Raw genomic sequence first — 23,202 nt, 5'->3', positions numbered from 1 at the left:
GAGCCAATGAGAGATTATTGGGTAGAGACCCACTAATCTAAGAGACTTGGATAGTTGGATGGAGATCCAATACCCAATAGGGTAAGATCCATTAAGGTTAAGTTGACAATGGGCCTCTATAAATAGGAGAGAACCAAAGGGTCATAGGCTAGGCTTTCTTAGCTGCCACCTCCTATTCTCCTCTCCCCTTCTCCTCCTCAACCGATAATTATGGAGATTTGGATAGCGATTCGAGGAGCATCTTCGTAGCCCCTATCATGTGGATCACCACTAGAAAGGACACTTGACCTCTTTCATCCTCTCTCACAGATCTATAGGATTTCAAGGATATATGATCTCCCTAGGTAACATAACTATCTCACACGTGCTTTTTAGTTTTGTGGGTTTTTGCACACTAGTCTTTGCATAATGAGAAAACCTTTTTGTAAAAATGTGCAAATTTTGTTTTCTGTACATGTGATGTCACCCTCAGATTTTTCAACACTGAGGAGGTAGAGAATGCAAAGGCAAACTCCAAGTACCGAGACAAAGCTAAAGGGTAGAAGCTAAGGAACTTCATAAGATTAATGTTAATAGGCTTCTCATCACAATAGCCAAAAGTGGAAGAGTTCATGTTGATGCAATAGTGCTCGACCAAAAAAATGAAGTAGACAGTATGTGGTGATATACCTAATTACTTAGAGGAGTATGTGACAAATAATAGAGTAGATGATGTAATCCCAGAGACAACTAAAACTATTAAAGACTTGCTCCGAAGTTGGGGCAAACTTTTCCTTTTTTTAGATAGAACTTTTTATATTTCAGAAGTTTGATGGCAATGAGAAAGCAAATCATAGTTGCTAACTCAATGCAAAGAGTACAAATCCTTTGTGCGCTTCAAAAGTGTAAGTAAAGAACAGTCAAAGGCTAGTAACCAACTCAATGCATGGTGTACAACCCTCGAGGAGATGGGTGAAGTCAAGCAATCTTTACATTCTCAACTCTTAAGAGAATTGATAAAATTGAGTACTTCAGTTCTCTTATTTATTCAATAAAGAAGCTTTGCATAAGTTCAAAGACCCATAGAAGAAAGTGAAAAATGATAGTTGTCAAATCCTCACTAATGGTGATCGGTGATACCGAGAGTATAATGTTTGCTTCATATCCAAATAGAATATTAATCAAAAGCAAAAGTGATATGAACCTACTTGGAGGTGACAACTAAATAGAAGAGGAATTGATGGATTAATTTTGTGAAGGAAAGACCCCAAAAACTTTAAAAGTATATGAGGCGATGCTCGTTAAATCTCTTATTTGCATCTATCTAGTTCGAGCAATGTAAGACATTTGAGAGATTAATGCATAGTAAGGAATGGCTTTTCCTTCATTTGAAGGATTCATAGAAATTAGCAAGGGTAACACAACTTAACCAACCTTACAACTAGAGTTAGAGTTATTGGCGAGTTGAAGCAGCATAACAAATCAAATGTCAACTACTCAACAACAATGATGAAGAGCAATTAGGAGCCAAGAGACATATTACAATTAGAGCAGAAGATTGAAGATTTAACAAATGTGAGGAGATACAGCATTTACAAAGGTTTCGACGAGGATGTCAAAAGAATAAGTTGAGAAGAATATCATAGACAAAGCTATAAACAAGGTGTTCGATGTAATACTCATATATGTTATCTTTTGATTTTTATTCATGCTTTACCTAGCATTTAAAGGGCTTACAATTGGTTTAACTATCCCATTTTGGTTGGCTTTTGTGATCGTTTTAGGCTTATAAATGTAGGTTATGTGCAGTTATTGCACAGAGATAAAATTGCCTAGAAACAAACTATCCAGGCAACTATTTTGAGGGTTTTCTAGCTTCACAGAGTAGTGTAGAGTGTCAACTAGTACAACACCGATGAGCTACTTGGGTGGCATATGGTTGGATGAGCCTTTGGGGTAATGTTTAGGGCTAGTTCGCTGTCTTATTTTGCAATAGTATCATACGGGCACTTATGGGGACTTTTGGTCATGACAAACCACCTTGGAACCTTTATCGTGCAACCTTTCAGAACTTACAAAGTCCATATTTATAATTTGCATTGTCTATCAAGTTTTTGCTGAAATAACTAATTGTGAATTTTGAGTTAAATGCTTTCTCTAACTTATTTTCTTTTTTTATAGATTTTAAAAGGAACATAAAAGATATTAAGCTAATCTGTTTTAGTAAAATCAGCTAAGTCCATAACAATATTATCTAAGATAATTTGCTATGTCTAAGATCATATCTATACGAACATAATATATTAGCTTAATTTAATCATGTGTTTACAGATAAGAATGATATTAGTGATGCTTAAATCAACCGACTTGATTCAAGTCCATGTACAATATGACCGAAGGGTAGACTCAAACATTTGCTTGTCCTGTAATTGACTTATATGAAGATTAAGATTAGATATGATTCTAAACGTAATCGACATAGATAATGTCCTTTTAGTAAATGGTAACTAGTAATTGATATTGCATCTTAGGTAGCTTTTATAACAAATTAATCGAAAGAATATTTTACAATATAAGTCGAATGTGTCTCTCGTAGTTATTTTTGAGATATGAGCACTAATATTTTAGACTGATATCGACATGGCCTAATCGTTGACTAGGTCTTACCTTCTCGTTACTAATTATTGCTGAATATTTCCCATATATTATTGATACATGCTATTGTTGTTATTGTTCCATAGTAAGACAAAGGCATTGGATTCACACGCTCATACTAACACACGCTCGTAGGCAAAGAACGAACACAATCTAAGCCCTCATCTCCTATTGCTCGGCCATCTTCACGTCGGGATTTCGCATCGGTTTGAGCCACATATCCGCCATTATTCGCGACGACAAGCTCCACAGCGCGTCCTGCCCCCCCTTCCCCTGCCCTGCCTTCTTCTTCCCCGCCTTCCCCAGCCCGTACGCCACCAGCCACTGCATCGCCGTCAGCCTCTGCTTCTCCCCGTCCCAGACGCCCCGCCGCCCCCCCGGCCGCAGCTTCAGCCCGCCGACGTGCAAGCTTGCCACCTTAAACTTGGCCTCCTCCTCTTTCCCGCCTCCCTCCGCTCTCGCCGCTTGAATCATGGCGATCAGCGGGGCCCCTACTGTCTCGTATCGCCGCAGAGGATCCCTCAGCTGGATGACCACCAACAGCGTCACGGAGTTGGCCGCGGCGCAGGCGGCTTCCCAGTCCTCGGGCGGTATTGCCGAGTCCAGGGGATGCTTGTCTGCTGCCTTAGTGGCAAGAGGGGAGACGTCGAACAGAGCTTCTTCCTCGGCCATCCCCGCCTGGATCTTGAGAGCTTCCACCGCCATGGCTTCGATCTTCTGCAAGGCGAAGGCCAGAATCTCTTCCGCCGCAACCGGCTCCTCCGCCACGTTCCAAATGCCTGTCAAGATCCGCTCCTTCCTCCCTTCGCTCAGCGCCGTGGCCATGGTTTTGAGGAGCGCCACCGTTCTGGCCGCGCTGGAGCTCGCTCCCTCCTTGTTCCTCCCGCTGATGATCGCCGCCGCCATGCCTTCGAATGCTATCTGCTCCGCCGTCTTCCCCATGAGCTCGTCCATGGACGTCAAAGACTGTAGCTTGGCACCCAGTTCTTCTGGTCCGATCGCTGCAAGCCTCTGAAACACCTCGAACCCGCTTGTGAGCCTCTGTTCCCCCAGGATGAATGGCCTGGAGATCTGCATTGCGAGCTTTGGCGTCTCTTTTCTTGCGACTTCCACGTTGAAAGGATTTGTTGCAGACAAGTAGCCTCCATCCCGCGTCTGCACGACGGAGCCCAAACCCTTTCCCAGATCCGAGATGTAGATGCCTTTGTCGCCATCTCTACCTTCTGCCACCCCTGTTTCAGCTGCACTAAGATGATCGCCTATGTCGAATATCGGTGGTGTCTTGTCTTCAAGCTCAAGCATCTGAAGGAACTCCCTCGTCACAGCGTCTTCCTCGGCATCCAACCGCGGCGTCTCATCTTCTTGCGCTGCCTTTGTGGGATTCAGCACGTCTCCGACCATCAACGATTCGAGAGCCTTGATCTGCTGCGCAATCGCGTCGAGCTCCGTCAACCGGCTGAGATGCGCGCTGTCGTGCACCACCTCCTTCACGACTTCGCTCGGAGCCAACGTCGCCTCTGCTGCCACCTCCACGGACTCCGCTTCTTCTTCTTCTTCTTGGTGTTCTTGTTTCTCTGCATGCTGAATTTCGATCCCCTTATCGACGACTTCGAATTCGGGGAGGTCGAGATCGTCCTTCAGCTCCGGCTCGGGCTTCTGGACCGGCGGAGGGCTTGAAGAAGGAGGAGGAGCTGGGTCGTCAAGACTGAAGTCGTCGATCTCCTTCAGGTCGACGGAAGATGCTTCCTTCGTCGGCGTCAGAGATGGTTTCGATCTCGTGATTTTTGGGCTCGTGACGCTGAAAGAAGACTTGGATTTCTTGAAAACGGAGGAGAAGGAAGACTCCCTCGCCTTCGCGGTGGTGCTGCTGCTGGAACCGCCGCCTGCCTCTGCCTTCTTGTATAGGCCGATGCCTCCATCCTCCATGATCTGAAAGCTCAGCTTGAGGACCAGCTCGCCCCCTTTGGCCTTACCGGAGAGCGGGAACGACGAATCCCACTGTCGGACCCGTGCCCCTTCGAGGCTCTTCTCCATGGACTCCTTGACGAGCGGGCTCAGATCCACCGAGTTCTTGCCAAAGTCGAGCTCTGGGGCGTCGATGGCCACGATCGAGATCAGGAACGGCCGGGACTCGAACTTGAGCGGCTTCCCCGTGCCGGCGCCGCCGCTGCAGTAGACATGGCACCGGATGAAGAGCGTCTCCTCGAAGTCAGCGGACCCCTGTAGCACCCTCGCCGGCATGGTCTGCAGAGCGCCTTCCTTAGTCTCCTTCTTACGGACGACAACGGAGAGGCGAAGGCCGTTCATGGAGGCTGGGAGGCCCTGGATGGCGACGACTTCCACGGAGAAAAGGCACCCCAGGCGCTGCATCCCGATGTGGGACAGGGCGCGCATCGGCTTCCAGCTCCATATCCCCTTCTTGTCGGAGGTCTCGGTAGCGGTCGTGGTCACGCCAGACAGGCTCTGTCGCTTCGATGGAGGGCCGCGGCGGCCGTCATCGGAATCATCTTGTTCCAGCTCGTTCTGGGTCTTCGGACGGGAGCGCCAGGGAGACATGGACATGCGGCGGGAGCGGGGGCGGCTTTCTGCCGCTGCGCCATCGCCGCCGGCGCCGGTACCAGGGGCAGGAGCGGAGGAGCGGGGCAGGACAAGGGAGGCGGTGCGGCGGGCGGTGTGCGATTGGTAGAGGGAGTGGCTAAGCGCGTCGAGCTCCTGGAGGAGCTGCGCGTTGGGGTCTTTGCCCTGGGAGCCATCCGCCATGGTAGCAGCAGCGAGGAAAGAAGCAAAGAAGCCTGCGACTGCACTGATGATTGGAGACCGGGCAGAAGTCGATGACGGAGAAGAGATTTATGGCTCAAAAACGCCATCATCGATCTGAGGCTAAGGTTTTTGGACGGATTCATGTCAATGAATGGAGGAGAAGAGAGAAGGGTTTGGGGGAGATTTGGCCTCACCGTTCTCCTCAAGTCTTTGGATTGGGACGGGAGGAGATGAGGCACGGGAGAGGATAATGGGTTTGACACACATGTCATGGTTCTTTTGTTTCTTTGGCGCGAAGGGGAGTTGGGGGGCGGGAGTGACTGTTAGTTAATAACCTCCATTTGAAGAGTCAAGCCGACGACTTCAGGACACATGCGGTGATGAATCGAATGGTGTACCATCCTCCACGTGGCCGTTAAACCGAGAGCCAACAGGGGCTCGAAACTTGTGGACTACGTGTTTTCCCTTTTTTATCAACCTCACATCACATCTTGTGATCGTCATTTGTCTCCTCGACGTGAACGCACGAATACACACCTTATAAATCATCATTTGTTTTCGTAACGCCACGTCGTACACCATCCGATGAATCTTTCTTTATCTTTATCATGAACACGTGGATTCACAAGCAATTATTCTCTCACGACGGACTATAAGAAGAAACTCACAAGGCATCGATTCCTCTATTCCTTAATCACTCTAAAAGTAAGCGGTGGACAGAAAGCTCACAAAGTTGAAAGTTCCAATTACCGAATCCAAAAGCTCACAGTTTTCACATCCCAATTAGATGTTCGGTCAGAACGAGCCGAAAGAGACCCTTAGAACAAGCGGCATCGGCATGAGACGAGCTTAGCCTCCGAAGCCGTACAGGGTGCGGCCCTGGCGCTTGAGGGCGTAGACGACGTCCATGGCGGTGACGGTCTTGCGGCGGGCGTGCTCGGTGTAGGTGACGGCGTCGCGTATGACGTTCTCGAGGAAAATTTTGAGGACACCGCGGGTCTCCTCGTAGATGAGGCCGGAGATACGCTTCACGCCGCCACGGCGGGCGAGACGCCGGATCGCCGGCTTAGTGATGCCCTGGATGTTGTCGCGGAGGACCTTGCGGTGGCGCTTCGCGCCGCCCTTGCCAAGCCCCTTGCCTCCCTTGCCGCGGCCAGACATCGCAACGATCGACCCAGCGAAGAGGTAAGAGAAGAATCAAAAGCGCAAAAATGGAGGAGGAAGGGAAGAATTTGAGACGATAGAGGCAGGAAGGGAGGGGCCGATATTTATACAGGGGGAATTAGGGATTTGGCCGGGGGAGGGAAACGGCGGGATTTGGGTATTAGAATTTGGGATCGCGAGGGAGTCGGGGTTTGGAAGGATGGGGAGTAGCAAATGGCCATTGAATTGAAAGTTAACGGCTCAGATGCGTTGGGCTGCTTCGGCTCGGATCGCTGACGTGTTAGGTCTTTTTGCGCACGTGAGTACGGCGTGATCCAACGGATCGCGTTTTGGTTGGGAGTGACTTGAAAGAAAACCACGATTTTGGCACTGCCCAGAGTTATGTCTAATTTTACTGCACCAAAAGGGTTTTACATTTTGGAAATAGTATATTTCTTATTAAAATTTGTTTATTTCTAGTAGCACATGAATTCCTCTATATTTTATGATCATGTACACCTTCCAGGGTTAATTACTTCTAATCATGATAGGTAATTCAACTTATTTGAATTAAAAAAATCTGAATATATAAAATAATTTGCTCATTTTATTAAGTGAAATGGAAGGGTGCATAATCATCCATCGGCTGAAAATATTTAAAGATTATACAGAAAGACAAAAGAAGAACTCAATTCAAATTGGCAACATTGCAAACGGAGATCAAGACTTGGAGACCCATAATAAAATAATTGAGTGATTCGACAAGGTTTTGGACATGCATAACGAACATTTTGGTTGATCCCGATAAAAAGATTATTGAAATTCATGTAATCGTAAGAAGCTGACTCTTTTTATGTGAAAGAATACAGAAAAAAATGATGGTCACGAAGTGTAGAACTTGCTCTTTGTTCTTTAAATTAATAGCAATCTTTGTGGTAAGGATTGTATCTACGCCATTCTCCATGGAAGAGGCAAAAATTAAATGGTCTGTTTTGAGCGGGGAATTGTTTATGGTTGGCAATGAATTATAATTGAAATAGGGTTCGGCGATTCTTGTGGTTATAATAATCCAAATCGTATTGTCATTATGAAATTTCTGGAAACAACAGGACATATTTCATCATACCAAATGCAGAAAGAATGCACAAATTGTTCTAATGTTAAGGAGCATGTTTTATGTCATCCTTTGTCGACGACTGCAGCAAAACATAAAAAGTATAGGAATAAATCCAGTGGACCAGCAGCTATTAGAATGACTTAAAACACAAAGGCAAGATTCATCCCAGTACATCTTCAGTCTATGACATTATAATCATGAAACACCTACCAAGAATTGATGTATAAAATCCAAATCAAAACCACAAAAATTTTAACACATGACATTATTGTTCACAGCCCCAGGCAAAGAAGAAACAAAAATACTCTATTCCAAGTCAACTTACAAATGCTCCACTTGAACAGTCAAATCCTGTATGCCCAGGTCATGATATAATCCATGCACGTAGCGCAGGATTGGAAGGTCCTCTGCTCCTCTCTTAACCTAGAGAAAATATCAAAACAATTATTGGATTGTCCAATTATAAAAAGATACCACATTGTTAAATGTGATGACAGTCGTATGCATTATATAGGCCAAAAGCCCTTTCAATCTGGATAAAAGCTATGCATGCAGGGTGTCCCAACTCCATTAACTGCATCGCCTGGTACCTACTAACTCCATTAACTACATCACCTTGCATGGTCATCTCCTCGAGGCTAGCCTCTTACCAGTCTGTCTTATAACTAAATTTACAGCATGTGTGGTCCAATGAAAAGCTGTGCCAAAATAAGGCACCCAAACATGAGCACAACCAAATGCATTTTATCAAGGCCTTCACTAGCACGACATGGTAAAACAACTTGGCAAGGGAAGCATCTTTGCCCAAGCATGATAATTGACCATTTTTTCACCATTGCTGGAATTTAAACAAATGAAAAAAGAATTTATGACTGGCAATCTAGAAAATGTTGAGATAAGTATTCTGTCATCAGGGCTGATAGTCCTCTTCAGTAGCATTTTATAACATATACCTGAACTGAGAGAGATCCAATGCAATGACCTGGTACCAGTTCCCAGAATCGAGCTTCCGAGACTTCAGAAACATCCTCAAGAGAAGTTATCTACCAAAGGTTGGATTAAGCAAATCTAAGGAATAAACTGTGAAAAGCCTAAGAAAGAGATATACTGGAGGACATGAGCATACCTGTCTCCAGCATTTGCTAAAGGCAGAAGAAGGTATACTTGCAGGAGCCATCTGGAGCAATATATTGCCTGAAGCTCTAAAGAGTGGCATAACAACCATGAATATTGCAACTGAAACAAGCCCCAAGCATAAAACCTCTGCATTCTCAACCCTGCAAATGAAAATGAGAATAGAGTGGATTTAACCATCTTTTATAATGAGAAATATGGAAGGAAGAAAGACAACTTTGCTTAATGCACAATTCTTACCCTAAACTAAGAAACCAGGATGCCAGGATCAGACCTGCACTGGTAAGGAAGTATAAGAATATGAATTAGAACCTCGTTTAAAGAACAGAAACTATCGATTTTAGTTAGATCTAAACCTCCGAATAGAATCTGCAAGAACATGTAAGCAGACCGAGTGATAGTTCATATCTTCAGCTTTCCTGTAAACTGCACAAAGGTGGTTGAATCTCAAACAATTACTACTCTACAATAAAAGTAATGCAACAGTAAGACATGATAGCAAACATAGCATAGGAATATACCAATATTAACACGAGCGTAGCTCCGAAAGAACCAAACTCCTAGTATGTTCACCAAAAGATTGGTCACAGCTGAAACAATTAGGTAGTGCCTAATCATAGAGTAAAAAAATAAGTCAGAAACAATATTAGAACTTAAATAGAACCTACTAATAAAGAAAAAAAGTAAGTCAGAAAACATTAGAGACCAACGGAACCTACACTAAGGCTCTCAAAGCACTGTACGTTTGATTCAAAGAACCATGCACTGACGTGCTTTCTTACAATGCAATGTTTTCACAATGTTGCACAGACATTGCCTGCTTTTCATCTCTTAAGTATGCAGCATTATTAGCCAAGGCCTCGCGACAATTCCAAGCAAGGATTTGCAAGGAAACAGAGGCATAAGTATTAGAAAAGGGATGGCATCAATAGAGGCACCAAAGCAATTCCTCTACACCCTCTACAAAAAAGAGGGGCTTAAATGATGGTTTCAAGGCATTGTAACAGTTAACAGGATACCTATGCTAACTACAGCAAAGTTCAGTTTGGACTTTTGTCTGATTATATGCTAGTTATGGAACGATATCGAGAGAATGCTTAATAAACCTACTCTGTCACAACCTAGAAATGTAGGCATCTAATTCAAGCAATCTCTCCAAACATGTGATTAAGACAGCGCACACATCAGTCCACCTAGACACTGCAATTGTGAGAACCTCATGCATTGCATTATCAACTAATTTGACCACACTGTTTGGTGTACAAGAAACCTACTCAAATGGCAAAGGAAATGACTGGAACGTGTTGGGCTGTAACATCTGCAAGGTCCCAGTTGTACAAGAGTCCAGTAATAAAACAAACCATAGCTATCAGAACTAGACTGGAGCAGCTGGTCAGAATGAGAACTATAACTTTGTCTAGTTTGCTTTTGTTATAGGATCAAGCATGCAATTAAACTCACAAGTAGCCTTTACAAAACTGGTCTAGCCCATCTTACCAGTTTATTGCCCCTAATTTAATTGCCTCATCTACATTCAACACTGCCCATGGTATGCAGAGGAGGAAAAAAAGAAAAGAAAAGGTATATAAAAAAAGAAAGCAAGAAAGGGAAAAAGTAAAAGATCCCCTTTGTCATACATATACTTAAATATATTATCATTTTTAAACTTATGTTGACTCCAGGCTTGGCCAGTTGATAACCAGTCTGATTCTGAACTGACAACCATGGAACAAATGGCACAACAGAGCAGATATGACAAACTGCAAAGGTTGTAACCAAGTTTGCAACATTACACATAATAGAATCATCACTACCAATTACATAAACGAAAATGCTGATGGAAGCATCTTAAATAAAATAATGACTTACTTGTGCTCAGATTCATCTTGAATAAATGCATGTAGTGCTTCAACTGCTATGGAGAATGACATAAACAATAGAAACAGCTGTCTACACAGGCAACAAAAGCAGCAGTCTGATATGTTAGTCCCAGATCATATGAAAAAAAGGATATATGTAATTAGTACTAAGTACTAACAAGACAATGGAACAATTTAAAAAGGACTACTATCAAACATAATATTAAAATTTGCCCAACTATAACAACATTATGTTCACAGAAGTCTGAAAGATTGGCTAATGAGGTATAGATCTGAAGCAGTTGGATGCTTCTTAAAAGAACACAATTATTTTGTAGTCAAACTTGTGTTTCATTAAAAGCACAACACTGTTTAATAATAAACAATAACAAGAAGAACAAAGGAGATTGTTTGTCATATAACTTCTTTTCCCACTCTACCCAAACAAATATACAAAAAAACCAAATCAAAACCATTCAATTTGTACACTAAAATTTATTTTAGAGCATATAGCAGAACCGTAACCATGCACCATTTAGTAAGACCCACCTTATATCATCATGTCATAAGAGTTACAAGCACTAGGCTATCTAAATACAGGCAATATACTTCTAAAAGTATTGCTAAGGCCAACCCACTTGTAATCAACAAGAGGCTAGATCCTATCTGATCAACTTGGAAGGAAGAATAACAACTTTAACTTGATAAAAAGGCAGAGAAACAAATCATTATTGTCTATAATCTATCACATCCAGAAAGAGTAAAGAAAAAACTTACAGCATTTGTAAAAGCTGATAGTACTTCCAATCTTTTGTACCTAAAAAAAGAAAAACCCCAAAAGTCAAAATCTTTGTCTTTAAACGTGAATTAATATGTTCCTTTTAAGAATTAAAACTTTCTTCAGAGGAACGACATAAAATGATGCATTAATGACACTCCATTATAAAGGGAAATATAGAGAAATTTTGTTCACAATGACTACAACTATTCCACGTTACAAGAAATGCTGTAGAAGCTGTAGAGATAGAAACTAACCCATAGGTATATACACCATCAGGCTTCTTCCTAGAAGCAGCCATTGCAAACAATGAAAACGTTAAAAGGCCACAACCAAAGGTAAGATGAAATGCATCCGATACCAAACCTGCAAGAGCAAGTGTCAGGGAATTTAGCAGAATAACACAATCTAATGTGCAGTATGACCACTTTTATATTATTGACCATGCGACAAACATTTGGTACATCATCAGTAAACTCTATTCACAAAGTGGTTAGAATACTGGAAAGATTATCAACAGGATTCACAAAATCGTACAGAATGGCAGATTTGGAGAAAAAATAAAGTACTCGAAGAACATATGTAAATATAATGCCCATAGATATTGTTATTTGGTTTGTAAATGTAATGCTCATAAAGACTAGCATTTCTAATGTTGAAAAGCATTGCAACTAAAGTACTCATAGCATAGCAAATATCCATATCCACGGAAGTAGATCATAATCAAGTAACATAGAACTATGAAGTATTCAATCCGAGCAAGAGAGGGAATAAGGAAGCGCATAACGACATGGTCTGACCTACGCGCCCGGTGAAAATGCCAATCAACAACTCCGCTGTAGAATAAGCCACGTTGAGCGAGATCATCAAAGCCAACCGCTTCATCGGCCGATTACCCGAACTTATGGCTTGAACCACCGATACCATCCAGTGAAGCAGCGAGAGGTTCCGACTATCTCGGCCGCCGTTCATGGCGGATTTGCCATACCCCATCCCGTACTCATCGCTCCCAGACGAGGGGATACTGATGAAGGAATCGCTCCGGGAGAGATTCGCCCTGAGGGACTGAGTCCTCTGAGGCGGAAACGGCGAGTGGGGCTCAGGTTGTCGGAAAGACGGTTGGCGCGAGAAGGCCAGCCTGCGATCACCACCCACGAAGCCGTAGTCGCCGGCCCACGGCGGCTGGTCGGGGATCCGGTGCCCGAAGGAGGAGCTCCGGCGGGGAGGCAACCTGGGGGCCGTCTCCCCCGTGCTAGGATCGCGAGGAGCCGCCTGCTGCTCTTCCATCTGGATCTGGATACCTAACTAATTCCGTAGAGCAGAAACCCTAGATTCCAGTCCAGCGGAAGGAGGGTGCGACGATTGACTATGGATCAGCATAAAGAGGAGCGGAGAAAGAATGGAAGATCTCTCGAGCGTTGTTTCGAGACACCCTCCAACGGACGATTATTATTAGATCGTGGCGGTCCCTGAGTTTGCGGAGGGCGGAGGCGGCCCGCCGTACAAGACTTGTCCACTTGCTTTAAATGTCGCAATTTTAGGTCAACCGCAATAAGAAAAATAACCATAAAATAACTCACTGATTGAGAATATAAAATTTCAGATTTTTAGCTAATAAATAATTATCGAGATATGACGTGTCTAATCGTCCATGTCTCAAAGGACTGATTTAAGCTTCAATGAAGATAATATAATTTGTGCTTAATTTAATTGGTAGGATATTATAAGGGTGAATTCTCAAGAAAAAATTATCTTTTAAAAATTATCCATCTCAATTTTGAAAAAAATTTATAAATTATTTTTTAAAAAATAATCATTTTACCCTTAATCCTTGTTACTCGTCTTCTCCTATATTGCTTGTTTATTGCTCTCGTCCATACTTTTCCGTAGCCATAGATATCTGTGCCCCTAGCCCTCGTCAAACCCTTTCTTATGTGTAAGAAGAAAGAGATACTTTACAAAAAATTGGGGAGAAAAGAGGTACATTAATCATAGATTTGACGAAGATATAAATAAATTAATCATTCTAGGTACTTTACAAAAAATTTGAATGATAAATTTTTTTTCTGAAAATTCACCCATAAGATGCGAATTATAGTCCGAGATCGAATGAGATGCCTCATTAATCTATCACTCAAACGTTTGGCGCTGTTTCTCCCCTCTGTCATTTTCGTTGATCTAATAAAATAATATAAGAAGAAATATGTGATTTCAATGGAAAAAATATAAAAAAGAAATATAATAGATCTCTAGATATAAAATCCAATGTAACATCACAGGGTAACACAACATAAACATGAGTTACCAGAAAGATGAACACTTCAGCTGTAGAACTAATCTTTTCCAAATCTAAAAGCACAAAATACATTGCACAGTTTCATATCATCACATGAAGCCACGGAACAACGATCTGGTCTGGATTGGCTAGCGGTAAATTCCCCAACCAAAATATCAGCATCGTTTTTCCATGGAAATCACAATGACCAATGTCTCATAAGTCCACAAATGCCTTCACCATCCTATGACCGCAAATGGTAATCTACATTGAAACCGCGTGGATCAGATGGGCTTGCACCTGGTCTGCAACACAAGATATTCAAGGAAATCGGTGATTAAAATGAAAGAATGATCCTAAAGTTCTAGGAAGCACCAATGCAAGAAATGATCTGAAGAACTAAGGTTGAATTTGAAATAGATTTAGAACTGTTATGTACAACTAAAGCAAAAGACAATATGTTCCCAGTCACTATTATTTTCCATACTGTTTCTTAGATGAAGGGAGCCATAGAAAATTAGGATAAACAAGAAGAAGTAATACCCATTACTTACCTCTTATTTATGGTGCAATAGTGAAAGTTGAGGTTTCCAGAATTAATATCTTCAATGTACTGCAACCAGAGAACAAGAGTCAAGAATGACCAATGAAAGCACTGATCATAAACTATTTGATCCCAACCTAGGTTAACACTAATACTATCAGTGTACCCAACACTAAATCCTACCATAAGCTTAGAAAACTTGGCTAAAACAAGATGGCAAGTCAAGAAAGAGGAACTGCAAAACTTACCATTCTCAAGGTAACAATGATTGATGAAAATGCTAGGGAATCAAATGGTATGTCATCCAAAGCAAAAAGAGCACATTCGAGTGACTCAGGGCCCGGTGAAAAATGAGGTGTCTTCAATCTTGCTCGGAATATGATGTAACTCTGTACTGGATATGAGATTAGAAATAGTTCTTCATTACCAAGACCACTGAATATTTTGTCCAAATAATTATCAACAGAAGTAAGTTATCTCACTTGGCCAATGAGAGGAATATCTAACTGTGCAAATGGTGAAATAATTTCAACTTCAGCACATGCTTCTTCCAGAGTTTCTCTAGCTGCCCCGTCTGCAGCAGACTCCCCAATCTCCAAGAAACCAGCTGGAAGTGTCCTGCAGGTTTAATGGTTCAACATTTAGACCACTTTCCATCAAAATCAAATCTCATACACAGTACAGGCCAAATGGGAAGCTTGGGGAGACGAAAAGCAAACATGGGCTTCCAAATTCAAGATTAAATCCAACTAACTTGAACAACTATATTTACAAAGAAATAAATTATGAAATAGTGAAAGTTTAAATTTATAATTTTTTTGACATTTTCTATAATTATTTTTATGTTTTTTTTAGGTTTAATTTGAGTGACAGAGCTTTGGCAAAACTTAAGTAATGAAGATGTGAGGAAAATCAAACAATGATAGAATCAAACCATGAAGAGTGGAAAATTGAAGCAGAAAAAATAATGATAGAATCTACACCACCTGCCACAACAGACCAAAAGGTCCTCTAACTTCTACATTTGCTAACAGTTCTAAAAACAAACCATACAGAACCACGAACTGTTGAGTCTACTATGATCGTGTTTAATGGACAAACTATTGAGGCACCAAAAGATGCAAATGTTGTCTACCAGCTGTTGATTTTACAACAATTAATGAATTTACGATTAAGGATTAAGATCTTTCCTCAGTTGCAAAACCACTAATCCCTTCATCAAAGCCTACAATTGACCTCTTATGTTCAATTGATGTTGAAGTTGATGCATCGAAGTTGTTGCATATTGCAACTACTGTTGATTCTACATCAAAGATTGCTGAGATTGTCTGATCGATATGTTTTTTCTTTTGCCTAAAACAGATTGCAAGAATACCAAGAATTGATTTCCATGATCAGATCTAATACCTGCAAGATCCTCTTACCAACAACAGATCATCATGAGGATATCATGTTGTGCAACAGAAGAGAGTGGTAAATACTGATTTGAGCCCAAAATTCAAAACTGAGTTTAATTAGGTTTAGGTCGAGCCTACAAAATTCAAAACTTTTGAGATGGTGTTAGTAGTGCAGGTAACCAGTTGGTCAATATCCAGAACAAACAGATTAAAATGGGAACAAATCTAACTTTCGAGATGGTGTTTGTAGTACAGGTAACCAGTTGGTTGGTATCCAGAACAAACAGATTAAAATGGGAACAAATCTAACAACTTAATGAAATCCCGTTGAATGTGGATAAGGTACTGTGTTATGATATTTTCATAAAAAAATTAAGATTCATAGCTATGCCATTTTTAACTTCTTCTGGGAACAAATCTAAAAACTTAATGAAATCCCGTTGAATGTGGATAAGGTACCGTGTTATGATATTTTCATAAAAATTTTAAGATTCATAGCTATGCCATTTTTAACTTCTTCCGTTATCCTTTGAAATTCCTTTCCACATCTTATCTTCCCTACCACAGCCGCTAGTTCTTCCCTCTTTTTGTTCTACCTATTCCACCCATGCTTGCATCAAATTGGTATGAGAAGTACTGTGCATGTTTCAGTTTCTTACATCAAAGAAATTAGCAATAACAAGCAAAAGAGTAGATGATAAGTATTTAATCAAATGAAAGGAAAGGATAAGATAAGCACCAAAGACCATAAGATGGCTCAATTTTCCGTTTACAAAGCAGAACCTTGTCATTATGCTCCACCAGGCAACCAACTACCTGGAAAACTCAATCACCAGAGTGAACAAATAAGTCAAGATCAATATCATAATGCAACATCTATTATCAAAATGAATAGAAAACTGAGACAAATTTCTAAAACAAAGAGAAATAAACAACTGAAGTTTAATATATAGAAACTGCAACAGACATATCAGATAGAGTAGCTTCATGTCCAGTGGCTAAAATCCAAAAAATATAGAAATATATATATATAATTTAAGAGTCACGCTCAGTATGAAGCCCAGTATGGCCTCCCATGTCCAGTGGTTCTTGCCAGAGGAGGGACACTGCCAATAATACATACCCTGTTCGGTAATAGATCGACATGCGAAGGAAGCAGCAGAGGAAGGAGAAGAGGAACAAAGAGTAAATGAGGTGGAAGATGAAGGAAGAAGAAGAGAAGGAAGGAGAACTAATCTATCCTGCCATCATGACACACCAAGAAGAACTAATCTATCCTGCCGTCATGACACACCATTCTTGCTGCCATGCCACTGCCTCAATGCTGCTATGTGGTTGCCACCGTGTTGCCTGCTGGTCTATAGATAGATAGATAGATAGATAGGTCAGGTTAGCAGGTCATTCTATCCTCACCTATATAATAAAGTTCTGCAAGCATATCCCTGGAGAACACAACATTATCCCAGTTTTCCTTTATCGATGTTAGATAAGTGTTTCATAAGTTATTAAATATTTTTTAAACATCAGACACTTGTACAAATAAAGGCATTGAGATATAGACTGTTATCATCACAATGATTTTGGCTTTAATGTTGAGAACAAACATTATTAATTATTAAAAATTACATCATACTGAGATAATAATAAAATAATCAAAGATACCATCTTAGCTGTCATGTCGTTGCCGTATGCATTTCCTACCCTTTCAAAGTTTGCCTTGTTGGTGTGTCTATATCATGTGGTCTCCCTTTCCTGTGTCCATATCCACGCCTCTTAGAGACCAACTCTAGTCATCACAGTGAGCTTAAGCAAATTGCAACGAATGGGCAATCCATAATGAAGAAAGGCTAGAACATTCCTAGAAAATGGATGAGGAAGAAGAATACTCCAGCAACACAAACAGCCTGTCCCAAGCTACTGTAACCAAGAGGTTGGAATCTCCTTGAAATTCCCCATGTAATTCTGCCAAAGGTGCCAAAAGCCCATGGCAATCAAACAAAGATTGACATGGTTCTCAGGGGAAGAGGAGCCATATTCACCTAATCAAGCTCCATTCATCCAATGGTCTGGAGCAATTCAAAGAAAAATACACCAGAACAAAATTGCAAATAGGAAAAGATGGGCCAGATCCTCTTGACCAGACACATAAGTTGCAGTTTAGAAATTTCAAACACATTATTAAAGGTAGGAGAGGATAGATGCACAGCCTTATGGAGAGAATTTAACAAAAGAACTGAATCCAATATGTTCATAAGTAAGCCCTCTCTTCTTTATTCTTGCAAATATTTTAATCTGATTAATCAAATAGCTTATATTTATAAGCAATTTTAAATTCTTCGTGATTTAAGTTTCTTCAAGTTCATAAGTATTGGTTGCATAACTTCAAAATATCATATACTTCTTTAATAAAATAATCATGCCTTATAGTAATATTTCCAAGTTCTCACTTACTCGAATAATTTTTCAACCTTGGGATTAATTTTGAAACACTTATATAGTAATATATGTGTTAGCAATACAACACAAATAAGCATACAAAAAGCTCAAACAAGAAAAAGTGTAAATAGAACTAGTACTGCTTTCTTATTCTCGGTGATCGACTTAAAGGTTCTCAAACGAGCATAAATCTTCACCATTATCAGTTTATTTGAAGCCAACTTTGTTGAAAAGAAAAGCTAACATCACGTTCTTCATCATGGAGGATATACAAAGCACAATTTTGAAGTCAGAACCCATCCAGAAGTGAGTTCTAACTCGACTTTCCAAGCAATCAAGTTTGAACGACATCCACAGATGTAAAGGGAACTCATTGTCAACGAGGAAGGTTACACTCTAACTAGGCTTTGTTTAAAGCGCATATCTGTAAGCACCAGAGTCAATCCACTTGCCAATCATAGTTCCACCCATTTTAGTATATAAATGTCATTAGAGATGGCTCCCTGACATTGTTAGCTTAAGATATAAACTCAACTGTGTAGTCTAGAATTCAAAAGTATCAAAATGATCCTCATGTATAAAGTCAAGACTGTAACATCATCCATAGGTTTTCCAAGAATGAAATTATTGTCAAAACAAATAAATCACATCACATAGGATGTATAAGTTAGTCCTTGATGCATATTTGACAGACAACAAATTAGTTCTAGATGCAAAAAATCTTACTCTCTCAAGGAGATTTGAGTCCTCTACAGTCAGTAAATTCCACAAACCTATATAGTTTATTTACTTACCTTCCATCTCCGGGCAGAGATCATGGTTAGCATTTCCCGCATGAACAGGTTACTTCATTCATGTGGTCTAATTCTTTTCTATTGAGATTCTCCCTTGACAAACCTCATGCTAATAGATACTTTCTTACTGGCAATCCATCCTAGAATATGTCTGAACAAACAATGAAGATTTCTCTTCCTAGCGTGTCTAAGGGGCTCTGGTAGTCTGCAATGAGCAGAATGGGGTACTTTTGGAGGATGCTCTCTAGTACATGAGAAAAGCAAAAGAATTAGCCACCAACTACTGGCTTTTAAAGTTCTATTGGCAGCAATTCCTATGAGGAAGGGATGGTCGGAGGCTTTCTTCTAATTCTTCTTCTGTTCCGTTTGTCAGTCCTTTGTAAGCAATCTCTTAGGGAAGGGAGAAAGTGCAAAGAACAATGTAGCTAAAGGTGATAGTAAATAAGGTGAACCCAACAGTCCTCTAGCCAAAGCCAGAATAGTCAGACCTGCCAAAAAGCGCTATTTCTAGAGTCCTCTGTTGCTTTCCTCCCGATGCATCCGGTTACTCGCCACGCTTTCCACTCATGCCAAAGAAAGAGCATGATGGATCAAAGAGGGTAGGCCGGAGCCTTGACCTTTCTGTTTTTTTTTTTTTTTTTAATAGTAAAGACCATCAGTCAGTCTTGGGAGGTTTGGTTCCAGCCGTAATATCATCCCTTTTCTCTACGGAGCTTTCTCCAGTGCCGGCTCTTCAATCTCTACTATCTGTACCGACTTGCTTGCCTTCCTCCTTAGGCTCTATATATGGTTTCTCAATCCGTTGTTCATTTGTCGATGCCATACTTTCAACCTGTTTCAACCCCATGGAGCGGTAGGTTAGGGATCAAGCTTGAGCGGAGAGAATTTTCCTATACACCCTATAACCCATAGCCCCAGTGAGCAAATGATTGAAGAGCTCAGAGAGAGGAGGAGAATCAAAGGTTAACAAGGCACAAATTCCAAGCTTCAAAAAGTGCTGCCGTCAAGTTTGCTCTAGTAGTGGCTGTTGGGTTAGCATGTTTAGGTTAGGGCAAGGTTCAGAGGAAATAACCCGACTGTTGGATAGGCCCTGTAGCATGTTGCATCAACTTCTACTTGCTTTAGTTTGACTTTAGGACTAACCAATGTGTAAATCCCTTTTTTAAGCTTTTTGGGAGAAAGGAAGCTAAAGTCCATGTCTCACTAACAAAAAGTAGAACTATGTCATCCATCAATGAGGATAGATGAAAAGATACAGTATAATTAATGGCTGAGAAAGATGATGATAAAGAAAAACATCATGTACGTAATTAAAAGAGAAACACAAGAAGTTCTTCATGTTCAGTCAAACATTTTAAATAAAAAATCCAGTGATATATAAAGCAGGAACACGAATATTAAATCACACGGGTCATTGGTCATACCATTTTGGGATTCTCATAGTGAATTTTCCCACACACCGTGCAAACTGCTCTTATCTTCTCTTCTCCATCTGGTATAACATGCTTAGTTGGATTTCCACAAGAATGACAAAAGCAGATTTTGGGTTTTTGAAACTGCAACGTTCAAATGGTAAATGATTAAAAAGTACCCAAGTACCAAATTACAACAAGATCTGCAAAACTGCCTAATTTTTTACTTGAGGGATACCAGTCAAACAAACTCCCCCACAATGTTCCCATTTAAATTCAATCTCTTTTGTTCCTTTTATTACCTACTTGTAGCAATAACTACGACAGTCATTTGTAGCTTTAGCATAGGTTTTAATATTAATGCAGTCGTTAAAGATTAGCATAAAGGAAGATACGAATTACACCAATCTATTATTGGAGAAAAGAAAAGTGCAATCCTTGAAATATAGGGATTGCCTATTACTATTGACAAAGAAAATAAATACAAAACCTAACTTCCCATCAAATAAAAAGAAATTCTCCTGAAACCCACCATAGACGGCGCCGCAGCAGGCCCGGTGGCGGCAACCACATCGGGCCTCGTGTCCGGACCACCGGAAGACATCCAAAAGGCTCTGAAAACAGCGTGCGAAGGGGGACAAGGCACGCAAAGCGGCGATCTCCAAGGAGAGGCAGAAATACTGGACTGGGAGAGAGAGGCGATAGTGGGGAGCGACGCGAGGCTACAGAAGCGGGGATTGCATCGGAGCAAGGGCGAGACACCAAATCCGTAAGAGAGGTGAACCGATCTCAGCATCATTTGGTGAGATCCCTTTATTAGGGCTTTAGAGGGAGCGCAGTGGCGGAGTGGCGGAGGTTGTGGTTAAGGTCGGGCTTGGAACACATCACCACCCGCGACAGGTGGACGAACGCGTTCTAACAGGATGTCGACGGGTTTAGGGATCGGGTTATCCTGACCGTTCAGACCGTGGATGGAGACGGGTGTTGAAATCCGGTGACCCGATCCGGTTGTGGACGAGAATTAAGGCTTTGGCTGTGCATTAATACGTTCGAGTCATCAAGCGGTGCTACTGCTCACCGCTCTGGATACAGACAGAATTCAGGAAACACTAAAGGGCCACGACCATTGACCTTCTATTCAGCGCCACGTTTTCTTGTGGAATGCACCATCAAAGAAAAGGCTGAACCGCCCCTCGACTCGCTCTTCCTGGAACCGCCTCTCTCACCGACAAAGGTGAGGCTCTGTGGGAGAGAGAGATGGAATCGGAGAAGAAGAGTGAGGAGAGGAAGAACAGAAGCAGATGGAAAAGGGAGAGGGAGAAAGAGAAGGAAGAGAGAAGGAGAAGGCTTCGGCTGTGAGAACAGAGGAGAGAAGAAAGGGAAGAAAGAAAGAAAGGAAGAAGAGAAAGAAGAAGAAACGATCGAGGTGAAAGAGGAAATGATTTCGGTATGCAGAGAAGAGAAAGAAGAAAGAGGGAAAAGAAAGAAAATTAGGGAAAATGGGTTAAGGACTCGTTTTGATATCAAAGGGAAAATGAATTCTCTTATATTTTTATTAAATATATTTATATTTAGATTATAGATTGGTGAACCATAATATTCTTAGTTAATTATATTTTTATATTATGAAAAAAGAAAAAGGATGAAAATGATGATATCTGAAGAATAAGGAAAGGAAATATCTGTTGTATGGTAAAAATATCTGTTTAATCATTATATTAGAAATTTATTGAATAATATATTAATATTTCTAATTTTGAAATGATGTATCGTTTTTAAAATAATATGTAAAAAGATTTACTAAAATACACAATTTTGTAAAAAAAAAGTATATATTTGTTTTTTAATATAACAATTGTTTAATATTAATTAGGTTATATTTTGATATTTGTTTAAAAATTAATTTCATCTGAGCTATGATACAAGGAGATATGTATTATCTATATAATGGGATGATTTTGGACCTTGTCACAAAGATAAAAACAAGATCATAGTTATTAATACTATTGACTTGTGTTTAGATATATTTATGTTTATGAACTTAGTAATAGTTATATGAATGGTCAATGTTTTATATTTTGTTATGTGACAATAGTTATATTTTTATTTTTATTATGAAAATATACTATATCTTGTTTTGAAAAGTATATATAGTGTTATGTAAACTTTATAAGAATGAAGAAAATATTTAATATTATATATATTTTGAAAGTATGTGTTAAATATATAAAAAAAACTTATTTAAAAATATTTATTTATGATAAGTTTTGATTAGCATGTATCGTCATGGTGCTTATTAAGCTATGGGTTGTTCATATCAAATTATCTTTAAATTTTTTAGTGCATAGTGAAAATCAATTATTAATTAAATTATATAATTAATCTATTAGGATCATTATAAGTTTAGCTTTGTTGGTGTAAACAACTTTAAGCCGTGGCCTCGGGGCCGACGCGGCTCGGTTCGGGTCCGGATGACGGGGGATCTCTCGGGGGGGGGGGGGGTTCCTCGGGACTGCGGAGGTTGCCGACTCGGGTCGGTTCGGTCGTGGAAGTAGGTCGTCGTTTCCTTCTGGAGGGGACTCCTAGATAACGCGTTCGGAGAGGGTCGCCTCGTCTTCGTCCCTACACATAGGTCGGGTCGAGATGCCCGACCCGACCCCTCCGATGGTTAAGTCAGTGAATAGTCACAGGGGGTTTTTCATCTATGTTGGTGTCCTCCCTCCTTTTCTTTCTGGCGCCCAGAGCGCAAGGGTATTTATATGGGAGTTTAGTGTCACCTGACGTGCCTGCTCGTTGGGGGTAGGATCGTACCATCTGATGACGTCTGACATGGCTGTTGGCGTGGCGTGAGGGATCGAACCTGAGCGATCGTTAATGGGCCTCGGTTGGCGTTGCGGCCCGTGTGGGCCAGGCGTTGTC

General features: G+C 40.9%; 4 protein-coding genes across 4 annotated transcripts; all 4 read right to left on the bottom strand.

Annotated features, from left to right (window-relative positions):
• Positions 1-2,647: 2,647 nt before the first annotated feature.
• Positions 2,648-5,709, bottom strand: LOC103970629 (protein PLASTID MOVEMENT IMPAIRED 1). The gene has a single exon (XM_009384476.3). It carries the CDS (start codon positions 5,392-5,394, stop codon positions 2,803-2,805), a length of 2,592 nt encoding a protein of 863 aa, XP_009382751.2. The 5' UTR covers positions 5,395-5,709; the 3' UTR covers positions 2,648-2,802.
• A 336-nt stretch (positions 5,710-6,045) lies between these two features.
• LOC135653060 (histone H4) lies at positions 6,046-6,941 on the bottom strand. The gene has a single exon (XM_065174507.1). The coding sequence runs from the start codon at positions 6,553-6,555 to the stop codon at positions 6,244-6,246; it is 312 nt and encodes a 103-aa protein (XP_065030579.1). The 5' UTR covers positions 6,556-6,941; the 3' UTR covers positions 6,046-6,243.
• Positions 6,942-7,753: 812 nt separating this feature from the next.
• Positions 7,754-12,882, bottom strand: LOC135652402 (metal tolerance protein C2-like). Its single transcript, XM_065173291.1, has 10 exons — positions 12,226-12,882; positions 11,683-11,791; positions 11,425-11,464; positions 10,658-10,734; positions 9,310-9,398; positions 9,145-9,214; positions 9,029-9,067; positions 8,781-8,931; positions 8,608-8,697; positions 7,754-8,077 (listed from the first exon to the last, which is right to left on the bottom strand). The coding sequence occupies exons 1-10, from the start codon at positions 12,710-12,712 to the stop codon at positions 7,976-7,978; spliced, it is 1,254 nt and encodes a 417-aa protein (XP_065029363.1). The 5' UTR covers positions 12,713-12,882; the 3' UTR covers positions 7,754-7,975.
• A 769-nt stretch (positions 12,883-13,651) lies between these two features.
• Positions 13,652-21,410, bottom strand: LOC135652463 (nudix hydrolase 23, chloroplastic-like). Its single transcript, XM_065173405.1, has 7 exons — positions 20,816-21,410; positions 20,296-20,427; positions 16,381-16,457; positions 14,727-14,862; positions 14,493-14,633; positions 14,255-14,313; positions 13,652-14,005 (listed from the first exon to the last, which is right to left on the bottom strand). The coding sequence occupies exons 1-7, from the start codon at positions 21,080-21,082 to the stop codon at positions 13,945-13,947; spliced, it is 873 nt and encodes a 290-aa protein (XP_065029477.1). The 5' UTR covers positions 21,083-21,410; the 3' UTR covers positions 13,652-13,944.
• Between the last annotated feature and the right edge of the window lie 1,792 nt (positions 21,411-23,202).

Source organism: Musa acuminata, chromosome BXJ3-11 (genome assembly GCF_036884655.1).
Source record: "Musa acuminata AAA Group cultivar baxijiao chromosome BXJ3-11, Cavendish_Baxijiao_AAA, whole genome shotgun sequence".
Taxonomy (NCBI): domain Eukaryota; kingdom Viridiplantae; phylum Streptophyta; class Magnoliopsida; order Zingiberales; family Musaceae; genus Musa; species Musa acuminata.
This window is presented reverse-complemented; position numbering and strand designations above follow the sequence as displayed.

Bases quoted from the DNA above. Each gene is read 5' to 3' on its own strand.
- LOC135652463 (XM_065173405.1), bottom strand. From the start codon at position 21,082: ATGATGCTGAGATCGGTTCACCTCTCTTACGGATTTGGTGTCTCGCCC. The intron at 20,428-20,815 runs GTGGGTTTCAGG...TGAACGTTGCAG, and splicing joins CTGCTGCGGCGCCGTCTATG to TTTCAAAAACCCAAAATCTG. The intron at 14,006-14,254 runs GTAAGTAATGGG...CTTGTGTTGCAG, and splicing joins TATTGCACCATAAATAAGAG to ACCAGGTGCAAGCCCATCTG.
- LOC103970629 (XM_009384476.3), bottom strand. From the start codon at position 5,394: ATGGCGGATGGCTCCCAGGGCAAAGACCCCAACGCGCAGCTCCTCCAG.
- LOC135653060 (XM_065174507.1), bottom strand. From the start codon at position 6,555: ATGTCTGGCCGCGGCAAGGGAGGCAAGGGGCTTGGCAAGGGCGGCGCG.
- LOC135652402 (XM_065173291.1), bottom strand. From the start codon at position 12,712: ATGGAAGAGCAGCAGGCGGCTCCTCGCGATCCTAGCACGGGGGAGACG. The intron at 11,465-11,682 runs GTTAGTTTCTAT...TTCTTTTTTTAG, and splicing joins GATGGTGTATATACCTATGG to GTACAAAAGATTGGAAGTAC. The intron at 10,735-11,424 runs GTAAGTTTTTTC...CTGTGTAGACAG, and splicing joins TATCAGCTTTTACAAATGCT to CTGTTTCTATTGTTTATGTC.